The 15,383-nt window shown below is 43.2% G+C and overlaps 1 protein-coding gene across 1 annotated transcript in view; it reads left to right on the top strand.

Annotated features, from left to right (window-relative positions):
• The window catches only part of LOC126393934 (26S proteasome non-ATPase regulatory subunit 10-like), a 58,987-nt gene that overhangs the window by 35,218 nt on the left and 8,386 nt on the right, over nt 1-15,383 (top strand). Inside the window, exon 5 of the mRNA XM_050050384.1 lies at nt 11,781-11,891. Within this exon, the coding sequence (XP_049906341.1) occupies nt 11,781-11,891 (111 nt within the window). The remainder of the gene's footprint in view (nt 1-11,780; nt 11,892-15,383) is intronic.

Genomic DNA, 15,383 nt, shown 5'->3' with positions numbered 1-15,383 from the left:
ATTGTTAATGTGCCTGACATTCTGGAAACCTGCCTGTGAGGTTTTGGTGATGTGTGCGCACTGTCCGCCAGTCAGCCAAACTTCCGCTACACCGGCTGCGCTCCGCCTGCGCTGACAGTAGACCTGGTTTCAGCTGGCGAGCTTTTAGCGCACCTTCGGCGAAGCCTTTTGGCACGAAACTGTCACTGTGCCAAGCTGGACCTGTCGACAACTCCCCCTGCTGTGCCACCACACCCATCTCAGCGCACCTCGGTCTGCCAAACTACTAAACTGAGCGCGCCTCAGGCTGCTCGAAACTAGCTCTGCGCGGGGTTCGCCACCCTTCACCACCCTGTGCCACTCCGGGAAACTAGAGGCCCATATCTCTTCAAAGCCATCATGGCACCATGAAATGGCTGCAGCATATGCTATCGCTGTAGATAGAGTTAACAAACAACATCTGAAGTAGGTTAACACGAGAGGCATGGGACATGCACTGAAAAGTGGACCATCAGCTTGCGCCATATGCTGTAGTGGAAGGGGCTTTTGTGCCCTGGATATTGCATACCACTGCAGGGAGCAGTCCTAACCACTCCATTCAGCAGCCAGGCCCACAGCCTATCATTGGGAGGTGAATAATCATGTTGTCCAGCTCATGGGAGCTGCCGTGGTTTCCCTGCTAGCAACTGCACCAAGGTTTGTAACCATGACGTGCTCATATGTTCTGGAGCCACCAGAAGGACCATTAAATTCTCTTCCTGAATGTGTGCTAACAGGCAAGGAATCAGAGAAACTATGGGAAATGTGCAAAGTAGAACTATGGGCCATATCCAGTGAGAAAAGGCATCCAGTCCTAGTGGAAGTTTGTTGGGTTTCAGCACTTTCAGTACCACGGATAGCTCAAGACAGTATATGTGGAGTGATGGCAGATTTTTAAATTTCCCACCAACAACATAGGAATGACACGTCCCCCAGGGGTGGCGTGTCCACGTACACCAATTTGTGTGACTTCACTTTTTTAAGGTATTCAGAACACAGTGGCTCTCATGATGGCTGATTTCATATCCACACCCACACTGTAACACACTAAGAAACCTCAGAGTAATTTGACCAAGATTTGTCTTTTAATTCCCATTTAAAACAAACCTCAGGGACTGCATTTTTACATCAGCGTAATATTGCGAAAATTAGGCGTATCCTTACCCGAAAAGAAGCAGAAAAATTGGTCCACGCTTTTGTTACCTCTAGGCTGGATTACTGTAATTCCCTATTATCAAATAGCTCTAATAAGTCTTTAAAAACTCTCCACCTAATTCAGAATGCAGCGGCACGTGTACTAACAGGAACTAAGAAACAACATCATATTTCTCCTGTTTTGGCTTCTCTGCACTGGCTCCCTGTAAAATCCAGAATTGAATTTTAAATCCTACTCCTAACTTACAAAGCTTTAAATGGTCAGGCTCCGTCATATCTTTGAGAGCTCATAGTGCCCTATTATTCCACTAGAACACTGTGCTCTGAGAAAGCAGGGTTACTCGTGGTCCCTAAAGTCACCAAAAGTAGATCAGGAGCCAGAGCCTTCAGCTATCAGGCTCCTCTCCTGGCTCCTCTCCTGTGGAATCATCCTCCTGTTGCCTCCACATTTAAGACTAGACTTAAGACTTTCCTTTTTGATAGCTCTTATAGTTAGGGCTGGCTCAGGCTTGCCTTGTACCAGCCCCTGGTTAGGCTGACTGAGGCCTAGTCTGCCGGGGGACCTCCTATAATACACCGAGCACCTTTTCTCCGTCTCTCTCTCTCTCTCTCTCTCTGTCTCTCTCTCTCTCTCTTTCTCTCTCCTTTGCTAACACTCATGTCCTGTTACTGCATCTCGCTAACTCGGCTGTACTACATGTCACTAACTCGGCTTCTTCTCCGGAGCCTTTGTGCTCCACTGTCTCGCAGGTTAACTTATGTCACAGTGGTGCCTGGATAGTGTGACGTGTGTGGTTGTGCTGCTGCCGTGGTCCTGCCTGATGCCTCCTGCTGCTGTTATCATTAGTCATACTTCTACTGTTATTATACACATATGATTATTGTCACATATGTATACTATCAGATATTAATATATACTTTCAACATATTGTTCCACAATAGCCCTAATTAGAATTATATTATTACTTTAATTTATGTTGTTGTAAGCTACTGTCATTACCGTCTGTCCTGCATGTCTCTCTGTCTCTGTCTCTCTGTGTCATACGGATTACTGTTAATTTATCATGTTGATCTGTTCTGTACGACATCTATTGCACATCTGTCCCTCCTGGAGGAGGGATCCCTCCTCAGTTGCTCTTCCTGAGGTTTCTACCATTTTTTTCCCCATTAAAGGGTTTTTTGGGGAGTCCTAAGGACAGAGGGATGTCGTATGCTATAAAGCCCTCTGAGGCAAATTATGATTTTTGATTTTGGGCTTTATAAATAAAACTGATTGATTGATTGATTGACTGTTAATCAAAGGCAGGTCCACAATTGGCCACACCCCGCCTGTTTTCTTTGGTGTGATATAGTAGCAGAAATAGAACCCATCATTCTCCTCTCCTGCAGGGACATGGTTGAACGCTTCCTTCTCCAGCAGGTTCGACAGCCCTGTCGTCAGGACTGTTATCTTTGCCTGAGATGACATCATCTCTTCCACCACACGAGAAGTGGTGTGCTGATGTGTTTCTGTTGCTCATCTTAATCAAAACTTGCGTTCCCCATATCCCGTCATTGCCTCTGATGCTGGTGTTTTTGAGGCAGGTCAGCGGGCAGGTGGGACCAAGGCCTCTGGCTCTTGCCTTTGCCCTGGGCTTGTTGGGCTGCATCTTGGGTGCATCTTCACTAAAGACATTTTCAAGTTGAAACAGTTTGAAGTATGTATTTTAAGTAGGTTAAGCTAACCTCAGAACAGGACTTTTGGCAAGCAGTTGGCACATATTACTTAAATTTGTGCCAAAATGTTTAAATTATCAATGGATCTGTTGCTTATTTCAAGTTAAGAAATCCATAAGACTTTGGATTTCTTAGAGTGGTGTTTTCAGCTAAGGTCTGAGTGCTGGATTTTTTCAGGTAACCTGCAACTCTCCTGCCAGACCAGCTGCAGTGACACAGCAAATGTACAATCCAGAGAATCAGGTGACAGAGACAGAGCCAAAGAGCGTAGTGACATTCAGCAGAGGAAGAAAGACACCACCACAGATAATGTGAGAGCTCAAGAACACTTCAAATACCTTTATACTAAAGTGTGCATTTGTGTCAGCTGACAAAAAAGTCTTTTTAACCATATAAGGTACAAGTCCAATAGTTTGATGTCATCCCTCTCTTTAGGAGACATGCAGCATCACTTTATCGAAGGCTTCACTGGTTTTGCAGCTTTGATGTGAATTTCTCACTAATTATCTTTCTTTATAGTTGAGTCAGTCAGAGGCTATAACAGTGGCTTTGGAGGAGGTGAGAAGGAAACAGACAGAAATACTGACCTGGCCTCTGACAGGTCCAGAGGATGCAGGTAGAGCAGCTGCAAACAGTCCAGCCTGTCAAGACAAGTCACTGCCTACTGACAGTAGCAGTGATATCCATTTACATGTTAATGTTTGAAGTACACAAAAAGAATTATACACTATAAATAGCCACTAGGATCACAACATATCCAGCTGGTAATACTAATGCAAAACATTGTCTACTTGGTTTCAAATAGAGGATAACCAAAAAGATGCTGAATTTGTATCATTTACTGTAGCTGTACTGTTTTTCAGACGGATATCATGCCGCTTTAATACAGATCCACAACATGCTGACTGAGGTGCTCACCAAACAGCATGTGGAGAAAGATAATCTTGCCCAAAAACAGTGGTGAGTTCAGGAACTTCTCCCTTGCTTGACTTTTGAAGCTTTGTAAGCCAGCAGGAATGATACTGTGTTACACAGTGTTTTCATTTTGAGAACATGGTAAAATTACAAAAAAAGGAAGTGAATTACTTACTTACTGTACAGTGTACAGTATGTGCAAGCAGTGAGTTATTAGAAATACAAATAATGTCTTTACAGGACATGGTTACAATGACATATTTGTCTTCTTGAAGCTGTCATATATCTCTCAAAAGCAGATTTTGACTATTGCCAAACACAACAATGTCTACAACTATAACACTGAGGGCCAGATCTACTAAAGGTTTGCGTGTATAAAAACGTGTGCAAACTCATTGCACACGCAAGAAAATGTACAAACTGATTTACTAACAGTGCGCACTAAGGGTTGCGTCTTTCAAAGGTGCAAAATAGCGCGTCTGCATCCAGTTAGTATGTTTGCTGCAATGAATATGCAATATGGGGCGTTTACACGCAATTGTGCGTGTGCTGGGAGGAGAAAATGTAAATATATTAATTTAGCACACGCTAAGTGATTTATCAAACCTGAAAGCAATTTTTCTCATAGAAACTGCGTCTATATTTAACATGTGTCAAAGGGAGATGCAAATGGTTTGTATGCGTAATTGCGCACACACTGCTGCGGTTATTGTTGCAAGAAGGAGACATGGAAACGATGAAAGAAGATGTAGAGAATGCATTTTTCACCCTTGTGTGAAGCAAGCAACACGGGCTGGAGCAGAATGCCATGCCGGAGGAGAACTCCTCCTCTCTGACATACTAACACACACACACACACACACATTGAACACGCAATTGAATGAATGAATGAACATTGGAAGTGGTTAAGCCGCAGTCCCGCCGGCTGGCGCGGTCACTGTTGAGATTACATTCGTTTTTTATTATTAACAAAATGTTTTTTTATTGACCGTATGAATGGTTTTGTTTTCAAATAAATATTTGGAAACGAAAATGTATGCTTTGGTGTACTTTTACAGAGTTTTGCAATATGTATAGCAGCCTATTGTATGTATCAAAATGTATAATTTTCAGCAGCGGTCGGAGGTATAAATGCTCAGAAGTGTAGTGTGTTTCATTTTTGTAACTTAAAGGCTTCAGAAAACATACAAGACACATTTTTAGGAAAAGTCATAGGAAGAGAAGCTTGTAGGTTTTATCTAAAAAGAGTTATTTGCATTATAAAAACCCAAACAGACCTTCGTGGCGGTTCTAGTGTTAAACATAATGCTGTAGATTAGAATACGAGTGCTAGTGTGCCCCAATAAACTGCAGAGCATTGCAAAGTTAAGCAAATCAACATTTACTGAAAAAAAGATGATTGAATGATTGAAGTCACTTTCTAGATTCCAAACATTATTATCAAACGAAATACTCAGTCTCATTAACGTGTCATTATGTTAAGCCACGCAAAATCACATTAAAGACGCATTGTTTCAGTCACAAAATATATTAGGCTATAGCTCTAACATTTATCGTGACAAAAAAACTAAACTAAACAGTTCTTTATCGTATAGCCTATTTTACACAAAATGAATATTCACAGCCAATATAAGAAAACTTAAACGTGACAGTTGAGTGTATTATTTGTGTTTCCTTTTACGCAGGTGGAACTTGCCCGCCGTGTGCACCTCTCCTCCCTCTCCGGTCCCTGGCTGTTGGTCACAGATTTCTTCCCATATAGCGTTCCTTTGTTAGACAGTCAGGTTTCTTTGCTGTAGCTCATTTAAGTGTTTATTGGCCTCATCTACCAACACCTCTAATTCCATAGGGTCGAATTTCACTTTGCGCTTTCTCTCCTAACTCTCCATGCTGCAAACCATAAAACACGCAAAACCCTAATTTAAATAGGGTGTCTCCAACATGTTTGCACCTGTTGTCATTTACGCAATCACTCTTAGTAGATCACCCGCAAACCGCAGTTCAGCCCCACACACAAAATTCTAGATTGCACAGGCAAATTAGTACACGCAAATTGGGATCTTAGTAGATCCGGCCCTGAATGTAATGTCATATTTGCTAGCCTGAGTAGAGGGGTCAGTTTGCATGAGACTACACTGTTCTCATTTTCAAACATAGAATTGTTTGTTTATCCAAACGTCAATAAGTGTGAGTGCCGATCAGCATTCACACTGTTGTTATCCATATCTTTATTATTTATCTTGCATATGTTTAGTGTGAATACTGATTCAGCATCCAAACTATTGTTCTTTGAATCGTTATTATTAGTGTGAATGCTGATTCAGATGCTTTCAGACTATTGTTATCCTACTCCTTCTTGTGCCAGTGCTGATTCAGCGTTCACACTATTTAGATTCAAATCTTTATTCTTATTTCACTTCCATACATTTTTTGGACTCTACATCTGCATACTGTCAGCTACAGAAACCATGTCAGATTTTTCCCATCAGCCCAGTTCAATGCTTTGAGGTGAGACATACGCACAAGCAGGTCAGGTGGAAAGGCGTTACAGTGCAGTCTTTTTTCAGATAATATAACACTGGAGATCACATTTATTTTTCACTCAAGGGATTCCACTTGCTTGAACACAGAGTTTAGATGCCCAGGGCAAGTGTGAGCCCTGTGACAAGGAAAAAAAAGCCTTTGGTGGACAGGTAATGCTACAAGGTAGAGTGCACTCAGTGCACTGTGGCGATTTAGTTAATTCAACGTACATTTTTTCTCCATCAACCAATCGATTGGTTTATGAGTAAGAAGAATTTCAATCGACCAAGATTTTCTTTGGTTGACTACAGCCCTAGTATATAGTGTCCTTAGAGTGGGTGACACTGATGACATCACCCAATCTAAAGCCTGTTATAGTGGTAGGGTGCTCGACACTTTTGAAGAGTGTGACTCGACAGAAATTATGTATTTTCGACAGAAAAAAGTATCACTCAACACTGTCCTTTCATGTCGCACACATAGAGAATTTTGTTATGTCACACCCGAATCATATTTTTTTGCCCGGTGTCATTGATTGGTAGTGTTACTTTTTGTCATCATGGAGATAGTGGTTTTCAAAGTTTTCTTTAATTATTTTTATTTTAAGTACTTGCAGTGAATTGAAAAAACATTGAAATCATTAATCCACTGCACTTTAAAATTCTACTTCCCTCTGTAGTTTTTTTGTTGGCAGGCCTTATTTAAGCTTTAAACAGGTCACAAAGTATTTATTCCTCCCCCGTACATTTTGTGATCAATTACTACCTCTGCGTACCTTCATCTACAGATACCAGCACATGTCAAAATGTTTTACTCTTTATGGACATTTATTTTTGTATTTTTCTGTGTTTTATGCAATTTAAAGTACAAAGCATTTCTTCTTTTAGCCTTTTGAAATATTAAATTGTTATTATAGCTTTACAGTTTAACTTCCAGGGTTTAAGCAGTGCGGTGCAATACAATTCCGCTTAAGATTCCTGTTTTCAGCAATGCTTTGCAGTTTAGTGTAGTATTCAGCACTCACATGATTTTTCTGCAGAAAACGTGTTTTCTAGTTAAAATAACATCACCCCAAATAAATGCTCCAGGTTGAAAGAAATGCATTGATGGATTCCAGTCAGCAAGATAATAATAATAATACATCATATTTATAGAACACTACTCATGCATGCTTTCCATGTGAAATTGAATAGTATTAAAACAAAAACAAAAAACACCATAAAATTACAATGTTTTGACAGTGTGCCTGAAGACAGGTCTCAACATTGAACCCTAAAATCAATCAAGCATATTATATACAAAGTTACGTATTTTTAATGTGAGATTTTTGGACTCAGTAATATGCAGTTATTTTTTGTAAGCTTTCTTTTGGACATCTTATTTATTATAATTAAATTCACAATTAAATTAAATTAAATTAAATTTCAAATGTCAGTACTGAGATTGTGAGGACTCCATGTTGATAAACTCTAGACAGTTATGATTAATGTGGATATTTTGGGTGCATTCACACAAATTTTTGTTTCCAAAATGTGGTTTAGATATGAAGTTGATGTCTGAATGCATTATCAAACATCAACAACGCAGAAACTTGGGTTTCAAAAGAATGATGGATCCTGAATTACAAATCAACCCACATGATTCAGAAGACGATTTGTATGATCATCTTTTCGATTATTGTATTGTAGATTATCCTCCAGCCATGATAGAACAAGCAGACCACAGCCAAGCCTCTCAGCGGAGCCGTCTGCGCCTAGTGATAACCACGCTGAAGTCAAGCCGGCGTCTCCAGTCAGTGTCGCCAAACGAGATCTCTCCAACTTCTGATCGATCTCCGTGCTCCTCTTCTCCTTCCACGAGGGCCAAATAGAGGGCCAAATAGAGGCCCACAGAGACGAAGGAGCCGGCACCAAAGCTGGCACCAGCACCAGCAATCTTCCTCTGATACAGCCCCCGGCTATCCACCACAGGCGCACACACGGCGCGCACTCCTCTTCAATGCGGCCGTCTCCACGTCAACAAAGAGAGCCCAGCATCAGACAATGGACTGTCATCCACCTTCAACGAGTCCTGAAGGGAAAAGGCATTCCCTTCCACCGCAACAACAACAAAGCAACGATGTTCAAGCTATACACAGCTTGCATCAATAACTCCGGCAACAACAGTCTCCGAGCCTCCCACACTTCCGGCCGCCGCACCAGAGGCTATCACCACCAGCGTCGTCTTGAATGATGTCACCGGGCTTCTGCCATCTCCAGGGCCACAACCTGCATCATCAGCCCCCCTAGTGGGGGCCAGGTCTTATTACCCCCTGTGCCTACTTCCTCTGTGTCTGACTTTTCTCAAATAACGTCAGCTTTCTTCTCATCCCTGTGTTCGCGGAGTTCACAAAATCCCCGTGCACATACATCCTTTCATGCCATCATCCCTTCCTCTACCCATCATAGTCAACACTGCAGCACAAGAGCCCCATCCAGTAACTCAACCACCACAGGCTAATCAAGTTAGCAATTCTCAGCCGCCTCCTCCATTTCCAACTAGTGATGGTGAAATCAAAGCTTCATGAAGCAGTGAACCACTTTGACACAACTGCTTCAAGAATGACACGCTGCTTCGAAGCATTTCATACAGTCAGAAGAGTGACACCTGCTGGCTGTGTGTCAAAACTGCATCTAAGACCTGAAAAAGCCTCAGGACTGGCTGTTATGAGGCCTCGCTCTCAGTAGTCAGTTGTGGGCGTGCTGAAGTGGGGAACAAAACACTGTCTCGGAACACTTCCGCTTCAAAAGACTGACACTATGTCGAGCAAACTGGCTCGAGCATAACATCACTATTTCCAACTGGTCTATCCTCATCCCTCATCCATTCGACCCTCATCCCTTCATCCCTCAACCTTTCAGCCATTCAACCCTTCATCCCTCATCCATTGGACCCTTGACCCTCATACCTTCATCCCTCAACCATCTCTCTCTTACAAGCTATGTGGAGCCCCCTCCCACCCTGCCACAGCATGCACAGTCAGTGTTCCACCACCACACTCACGTCCCTCTTCCTCACACAATGCCTCAGTCTTTTCGACTCACTTTCAGAAGCCCTGTGTTGGATCCTGACCAACAATCACAGACTCCTTTACATTCTTCATCTTCCCGACGATTTCCTCATCGTCAATCCACCATTCTCACCTCCTCACCACGGGCTCACTACTCTTACACAAGTTTCACAGAACTTGGTGTCCCTCTCTCTGAAGAGAAAACCTCAGGGCCTGAATTTCAAGGCATCAACCTGGACTACATTTCCTTTTAAGGCATCTTTGCCCACAGAGAAAGTACAGCGCATCACTCTGCTTTGTCAGACTATCTTCTGGTAGACAAATGCACAAAACGCCAGGTACTGGCCCTTCTCAACCACCTCAGTTATGCCATTCACATAATTCCACAAGCCAGATCTTTCCTGTCCAATCTTTTAACTAAAGCCGTAGCCATCCCCTCTCTCCATCATAACGTTGTTTTGTATGATGCATGCAAAATGGAAATGCATTTGTGGCAACATTTCCTTTCTTCTTGGAATGGGATTTCTTTCCTCTGTGATGATTTCGTCATCCAGCTTTACATGGACGCAGCTCCCTCCATAGGCCTCTGGGGTTCTCTTCTTGGAATAGCATTTCTTTCTTCTATGACGACTTCATCACTCAACCGGAGGACATTCAACTTTACATGGACGCAGCTCCTTCCGTAGGTTTCAGTGGTTACTATGGAGAGAAATTTTTCGCTTCCCCATGGCCTGCAGAGATCAAAGCCCTTGACTCAGATTCCCACTCTCCCTCATCTGCGCTTCATGAGCTATATCCCATCATCATAGCTGCCATTCTTTGGGGGCCTTGAATGGTCTAGGAAGTCCATATTAATACACTGACAACACTGCAGTTGTAGAGATCTTTAACAAAGGGCGATCTCGTTCCCCAGCCATCATGCAGTTAATGCGCAGACTCACATTAATTCAGGTCAACAGCAGTCCATTCTCAGGGCAGCCCGCATTCCTGGTTACCACGACAGCATTGACGATTCAGTGTCTTGTTTCTCATTCCAGAAATTCAGACACTTGGCTCCAGAATCGGATCTCCACCCCACACCAGTCCCACCATTTTCAGCCACGACATTGAACTAGCTCCTCAGCTGAGAAACCTCTTTAACGCTTCACAAGAAGCCATCCTTAACAGCGTCGCCCCAAGCACTCTCTCCGCCCACTTAACCGGCTGGAATTTCCTCAAGGCATATCACGCCACTTACCTGCTGTCTCTGGACATCATATCCATATGCAATTTCATCACCCATGCTCATTCCAAAATCCGGTCCTCCACCAACCAAACCTTCCTAGCTGGTATCAACTTAGTTATTAAACTAATCACTGGCCACCATTGCCCTTCAGTCGCTCACTCTCATGTCACAATGTTGATCAAAGGCTTGCATAAACCGGAGCCCACTCTCACAGCTAGATGCTTGCCACTCACCTCCGACCTTCTAAGCCTCTGTATTCGTTCTCTACACTCAGGCTACATATCCCGAATGGTCGACTTAACCCTAGAATCCATGTTTCTGCTGGCTTTCTTTGGCTTCCTAAGGTGCTCAGATTCCGCATCTACTTCATCCTCCTACAACCCTGCTCATCAGCCCAGCCCTGACATCACCATCCACACTTCCGACTCCCTCAGATTCACCATGCTCTAGGTACGCGGCCAATGCATCACCTCAACACCCTCTCTTTCTCACCGAAGCAGAATAAATGGCCACTCGCTTCTGGTTCCAGAAACATTTTCACAAAGTCCTCTGGATTTCAGGCATATCCTCAGAATACTACTCAAGCCATTCTTTCCGCATTGGTGGTGCTCAGATCAAACAATCCAGGTCCTCGGCCGCTGGTCATCTCAGGCATATCGCTCTTACATCTGCAGCAATCTCAACGATCTCCGTCAAGCCCACGCTCAACTCAGTTTATTTTAATTTTGACTCTTTTGGGGGCCTGTAATCAGCTCGGGTAGGAAAATGCCTGAGATGGAACACCCACACTGTGTCTCCCTCCGCCCGATCTCAAGTTCATCCTCCCAGACCTACAGAACAGAAGACATCCCTCTTCCACCTCCACCCCCACTTACATCCGTTCACCACTCCTCAACAGCTAATACCTCCTGAATTACAATAAACATTTAAACGACATATTGTTGTGGCATGGTCCTTGCTAGTGAAATTGGTGTTAAAATGGGGTGAAAGCTGGTTTCTTGCTTTAATATTGTGGTTGCTATTCATTGCTGAGGTACTGTCTTCCTCTGACCCCTTATGCAGTCTTTATACAGTTTTGTTTAAAAGACATGACTGTCCTGCTAAAGGTTGGTATAATTATTGTGCCAACACATTACTTGTCTAAGTAACAGCAGCATTGTCTGATTCTCTTCTGTGCAGGTGTGTGGCCAACACCCTTCGGCATCTGTTGAAAGGTCAACTCGTCTCCCTTGCCTCATGTCAGAAGAACTTGGTGGAGATCCTCCAGAAGCAAATGCATTTGGTAGAGGTGTATGTAACCATGAAGGCCATACTTTCCACTCCCCCTCCCAATCATCAAGGCATTACAGTAGTGAGACAGCAGCCAGATCACTTCTCCACTCCAGTTTCCACACCAGCCTCCTCTAAAGCTAGAGAAGGACACAGATGCAATCAAAATTTTCAAAGAAAGGAAAGCCATAGACCAGTTACACAGACCAGACTGTTAAGATCAGCACATCCAAACAATGCTAAGGACCTCATAGTGCCCAGTCCTCCTGCTCCTTTACTAACCCAGAGCAAGAGGGCCGCCACACACACTGTGTTAAATAAGAAAGTCAGTAGCTGTCAGAGCAGTGCCCCACAGCCAGAAAATATTTCAGAACACATCAACTTCCAGAGAAGAGGAAGTAATGCACTGATACAGACAAGAGCTGAAGACAACAGCACGCATCTCTCTGAGCTCATACAGAGGGGAGTCTTGCCATCTGGAAGTGATCTACAGGTCGTGTTGAAGGTTAGGTAAAGCTCTTCTCGTAAAACCCAGTTGATACATGTGTAACACTTTCCAACACTTACTTGCCAATCAGCTGAAATAATAAAAGTGAATGTCTTTCCTAATGACAGAAAAGGTAATTATTACATTTTCCTCATGATTACCGTTTATACAGACAACACCTCTTACTTCTGGAACATTGCCACAAAGTCCATGAATATAATTAATTTACAGGCATACATAAGCCCCGTTTCCACCAAGCAGTCCACTTCAGTTCAAATCAGTTTGGTAGACATTAGAACAGTTATTTGTCTGTTTGCATTGTGAAAAGTTGTGGATGGTACAAAAAGACTGTCCCCATTTTCGTCAACTTCTTTGTTGCGGTACTTAACACACTGATCCGATACTATAAGTTGGAGCTAAAAACACTGCAGTCTGTTGATTGGTCAACAGAGGACTGTCACTCTTGCTCAGGGCTGAGTTGTGGCTGGTTTTGAAACTTATGCAACCATTGCTGATATCACAGCAAGTTTTTCATACAATAGTAAACTAATACCATAACACGAGAGGATGTTTTGCTGCCTCTGGTAGCAGCTGTAGTCTGAGAAAAAAAAAAATTAATTTGCTGTGCTGACTGCCAGCAACTTAAGATGTAATGTTAACTTGTAATGTTAGCTGACGACCTGAATACATCAGCACACCTCAAGTGCAAATATGACAACTTTGACCATTCCATTTGTTTTTACTGTCTCTCTTGAATGACATATACCTTAGTGATGATTAGATCTTAAGCGTTTAAATGGATTTGAATTTCAACTGGCATTTATTCTAATCCTCACTTGAGAAAAAAACGTGGCGGAGCGTTGTCCTGGTGCGCTCTGGCAGTACTAAACCCCTGCTCTTGCTCAACAAGGACTCAATGCACAAACCCACAGCATAAAACCCCATTCTGTGGACAATAAAGGACATGCAGATGTTCCTCTGTGTCACCAGTGAAGAGGAAATATGAATGGAGCAGTGAGTGGCAACAACCCTGCCCAAAATTAAGGGCCGGATCTACTAAAGGTTTGCGTGTATAAAAACGTGCCATGCGCACCTCTCCTCCCTCTCCAGTCCCTGACTGTTGGTCAGATATTCTCATCTACTGTGCCCCCACCTGTTTTATTTGCAGACGTTTTATTATACGCCAATTTTTCTTTTGTTCTGATGCCTTGATATCTTCTTTTCACTTCATCCACTGTTCGCATCATTTTACCTACAGCATTTACTTCCCACACAGATTTCTTCCCATATAGCGTTCCTTTGTGAGACAGTCAGGTTTCTTTGCTGTAGCTCATTTAAGTGTTTATTGGCCTCATCTACCAACACCTCTAATTCCATAGGGTAGAATTTCACTTTGCACTTTCTCTCCAAACTCGCCATGCTGCAAACCATAAAACACGCAAAACCCTCATTTAAATAGGGTATCTCCAACATGTTTGCACCTGTTGTCATTTACGCAATCACTCTTAGTAGATCACCTGCAAACCGCAGTTCAGCCCCACACACAAAATTCTAGATTGCGCAGGCAAATTAGTACACACAAATTGGGATCTTTGTAGATCCGGCCCTTAGAGTACTGTCTGCCGTGGACACGCTAAACTGATCTACAGCCTAGATACATGTCCGTAGGGGTTACTTTTGGTTTTGAAGGTACTACACTGAACGTTTTTGATGGAAACAGGCCTATGTGTGGAGCTTTCACACTTAATTTGGGCATGTCAGAGTCCCTTCTGTCTCATACTGCAGTGAGTGCCAGTTTCGACCAATAAGAATTACTGGCTGCCACTCTAACAATTAACATTTGGACAGGGCCCTGGCCATTGTTTTTGTTATTTGTGTGTTTATTTAGGGTCCTTGCAACACATTAGTGTGTCTTTATCTTCAAATTCATCAGTACACAGACAGTCATGCCTTTGTGTGGCTGATAAATCTTTCCTCTGCACTTTGTTCTAAAAACGCATTAAATGGGTGACCACTGTCATCTCACATTGCTACAGCATATGTTTTACAGCAGTACTAGCAACATAGGCTATTTCTGCCAGTACTGCTGTCATCATTTCAGAAAACAACCTGTTGTCTTGCCTCTGCAGGGTCAGTGGCACCTTGCTCACGTGATGAATGATGGCTTGATAAAGGACAGCAGAGGCCAGTTGTACCTGGCTCCAGAATGCTGGCTGGAGTCTGTCCTTGGTAATAACATCCCTGTCAGTTCAACGTACGCCTGGGACAAGGTTAGACACCAGACTGCCTAAATCTTATCTCAGCACTCAAAACATAAGAAGAACTGCAAAAAAGTAATATTGCTTCCATTGGCTTTTCACTGTAACTCACAAAAGCCCCTCCAGTCATGCTATTGTCTGTCTGAACATGGTGGGATCCATGTTCAGACAGACAAGAGACGGACAGAGAACCAAATGTAGGTTAATGTGTTGCTGAAAACAGTCCTCAGCAAGTGCACTATATAACTAATGTTTGTTCACTAGCAAGGACCACGCCACAACAATATGTCTTTTAACTGTTTAATTGTAATTCAGGAGGTGTTAGTTGTTGAGGGATGGTGAATGGATGTAAGTGGGGGTGAAGGTGGAGGAAGGATGTCTTCTGTCCGGTTGGTCTGGGAGGATGAACTGGAGGTCAGACAGAAGGGGACTCAGTGTGGGGGTTCCGTCTCAGGCATTTTTCCGACCCGAGCTGATTACAGACCCCCAAATGACGCAGAGTTAAAGTGAACTGAGTTGAGCATGGGCTTGATGGACATCGTTGAGATTGTTGCGGATGTAAGAGCAATATGCCTGAGATGACCAGCGGCCGAGGTCCTGGATTGTTTGATCTGATATGCCCAGTGTGGCAGCTGTGGATGCAGCGCCAATGCAGAAAGAATGACTTGAGTAGTGTTCTGATGGTAATATTGCGAAAATTAGGCCTATCCTGACCCGAAAAGATGCAGAAAAATTGGTCCACGCTTTTGTTACCTCTAGGCTGGATTA

The sequence above is a fragment of the Epinephelus moara genome, chromosome 8 (genome assembly GCF_006386435.1).
Source record: "Epinephelus moara isolate mb chromosome 8, YSFRI_EMoa_1.0, whole genome shotgun sequence".
NCBI lineage: Eukaryota > Metazoa > Chordata > Actinopteri > Perciformes > Serranidae > Epinephelus > Epinephelus moara.
Note: the sequence above shows the minus strand (reverse complement) of the source record. Positions and strands in the feature narration are given on the sequence as shown.